The sequence below is a fragment of the Myotis brandtii genome, unplaced genomic scaffold, assembly GCF_000412655.1.
Source record: "Myotis brandtii unplaced genomic scaffold, ASM41265v1 scaffold517, whole genome shotgun sequence".
NCBI lineage: Eukaryota > Metazoa > Chordata > Mammalia > Chiroptera > Vespertilionidae > Myotis > Myotis brandtii.
In genome coordinates this window covers 3,263,932-3,266,711 of record NW_005369706.1, presented here as the reverse complement: position 1 = coordinate 3,266,711, position 2,780 = coordinate 3,263,932, and the positions used below count along the sequence as shown (strand labels likewise).

The following is a 2,780-nucleotide window of genomic DNA, read 5'->3' as shown; positions in this document are numbered from 1 at the left end:
GGGCCTCTAGTATATATTTAAGAAAAAAAGAAAAGAAAAGAATGTGGCAATTTCCTAACTCAGTGGATGAAACAGGCTCACATCAAGACACATCGTTGGAAACTGCAAAACATTGGGAGCAGAGATTTGACAAGTTTTCAGGAAAAGAAAAACAAAAACAAAAACTCTGGCTATATTTGAAATATCAGGAATCAGAAGCATATAGGACTTCACAACAGAAAAAAACTAGAAAGCAATGAAGTAATACTTTCAAAATTCAGAAGGAAAATTATTGCCAATCTATAATTTCTATATCCAACCAAACTACCAATTAAAGGTGAAGGTAGAATAAAAACATTTTCAGACATGAAGACCTCAAACATTTTATTTCTATTCATCCTTTCTCAACAACAAAGGCAAGGAAGTAAATACAGAAAGAGGAATAAATGAAATACAGGAAACAAGGGGTCTAGCAGAGGAGAGAGGTGAAGGGAATTCCCAGAATAGTGACAAATAAAGATTTCAAAATAACAGTTACTATCTATGACTCAGTTCCCTTGTCTGTGGAACAGGGAGCTAACAATAGTGCCGGTCTCAGACTTGTAAGGATTCAGCATAAAACAGAGTAGAACCTGGCACAAAGTAAGAGCTACAGGGTATTATCATTATCAAAGAGTTAACTCTACTCTATATTAACATATAACTATTTAACATATTACAATAGCTTAAAAAAAGAAATAAATCAGCCCTAACTGGTTAGGCTCAGTGGATAGAGCATCGACCTGTGGACTGAAGAGTCCCAGGTTCGATTCCAGTCAAGGGCATGTACCTTGGTTGTGGGCACATCCCCAGTAGGGGGTGTGCAGGAGGCAGCTGATCGATGTTTCTCTCTCATCGATGTTTCTCTCTCATCGATGTTTCTCTCTCATCGATGTTTCTCTCTCATCGATGTTTCTAAGTCTCTATCCCTCTCCCTTCCTCTCTGTAAAAAAATCAATAAAATATATATATATAAAAAGAAATAAATCAATGTAAAACACATTTCTGAACTGAACATACTTCCAGCTTTGGAATGACTAAAAATAGTCGCAGAACCATAGGGTTTAGGAGGTTGGCAGGGTTCTGAAATTTTTCTACTGTAATTTTCTTGTTTTAAAGGGTAGGAAATTGAAGTTCAGAGTGGCTAACCTGCTTCAGACTACATAGGCATTTAGAAGAGGAGCTGGACTGGCAGTCAGCTGCTTCATGTCATCGCACTAAAAATCAGAAGCGCAGGTAGCCTCAGAGGGTCACACATACAAGCAAAATCACAACAGAAATAGTTTGTCCAATTCAGTGATTGTATCCTACAACCAGGCACTGTGCTCAAATATACATAAGCAGAAAGGCCACGTAGAGCTATTCAGGGCAAAAAAGAGAGGAAGCTACTAGTTAGGTTGACATTAAGGAAGAAAAAGTATTGAATTCATTGCCCAGGAAGGACACCTCTGGTGATTTTACACACAAAAGTGAGAGTATTAATCCCTAATGTTCTGGACCAATATGAGGCAGCATGGACGGGCATTGCTGATCCAGGAGTAAAAGGATGGGAAGCAGTGCATATCCATCACAGTTTTCTAAATCTTTCTAAAGGAATACCCACCATTTTTAGGAATAGTAGTCTTTTTGGTCATTGCTACCAAAGTAATGATGCTCTCATCAGAATGATCTGGCAATAAAGACTACTGAGCAAGGCCAATGAAGAGCATGAGTAGTCAGGGGAGAAAAGGCAAGATCCTGGGAGAAGAAAATTTCTTCCCAGTCTTATCAGGCAAAGCACCACTGAGACTCCTTTGAGGTTTGAGAGGGTGAGAATTTTCCTGGTAGAAATTCTATGGTATGTCTTCATCTTCCAACTGAAAATAAGCCCTCTGTACATTGGCACTAAGTCCCACTTAACAGCTTGAGATGAACTTATTTTAAAAGAAAATTGCCCATTTACTTTTCACTGAACTGCAGAAGAAAAGTACATGCTAATTTCTCTTCTTTAAAACACTATCAACTTTTATGCTTCTTGAATATTTATTCAAACAATGTCTAATTACTTTTGGATACAGTAAATGTTCCAAAGCAATCCAAATACTACAGTGGTGACCAGTTGGATTAAACACCTCTTAATATTTTGACCATTTAACAGATTTAAAGTGACAGGTAAAAAGTTCAAAAATACAAAAAATGCTTTTAATCCTTTTTATAAATGCCTATTTTGGTATTTGTAATTAATAAGATTTTCTCCTTTCACTCTCTTATAAACATTGGGTGCAGCCTGGAAAATCATTCAAATAAAAATACAAAAGCATGTACTGGTAACTTAGCAAAGTTAGTAAAAACATAAAAAGAAATAAAAACTACTTTAAAATATTTCCAATTTATTCTGTGCTTGAACAGAAACATACAGAAAACACAGTTTAAAACTGAAAAATACCGCAATGTCGACACTCACAGAAAAAGTAGGATTCCGGTGTTTGCCAGGGCGAAGGCGAGTCCCAAAATGCCACTGCCCATAATGGCGTTGCTCAGGTTAAACACAGACATGCCTAACGAGGTGGTTCCTGGAATCTGAACAAAGAGACAAACATTCACACTAAAGCAGGACAGTCCCCAAACCTGTTCATCACACCAAAGCCTTTACAGCACTGTTAGACACCAACACAAATTAACTTCAAGAAAACCTTCTTGGGGGGACACCGACAGCAGGGCAGCAGGTCGCAGGCGGGGGCCATGGGAAAAGGCTATTATTACCAGACGCTGGGCCCGGCCCG

General features: G+C 38.1%; 1 protein-coding gene across 1 annotated transcript in view; it reads right to left on the bottom strand.

Moving 5' to 3' along the window:
• The window catches only part of SLC38A1 (solute carrier family 38, member 1), a 75,535-nt gene that overhangs the window by 40,693 nt on the left and 32,062 nt on the right, over positions 1-2,780 (bottom strand). The window contains exon 5 of the mRNA XM_014548594.1: positions 2,462-2,577. Within this exon, the coding sequence (XP_014404080.1) occupies positions 2,462-2,577 (116 nt within the window). The remainder of the gene's footprint in view (positions 1-2,461; positions 2,578-2,780) is intronic.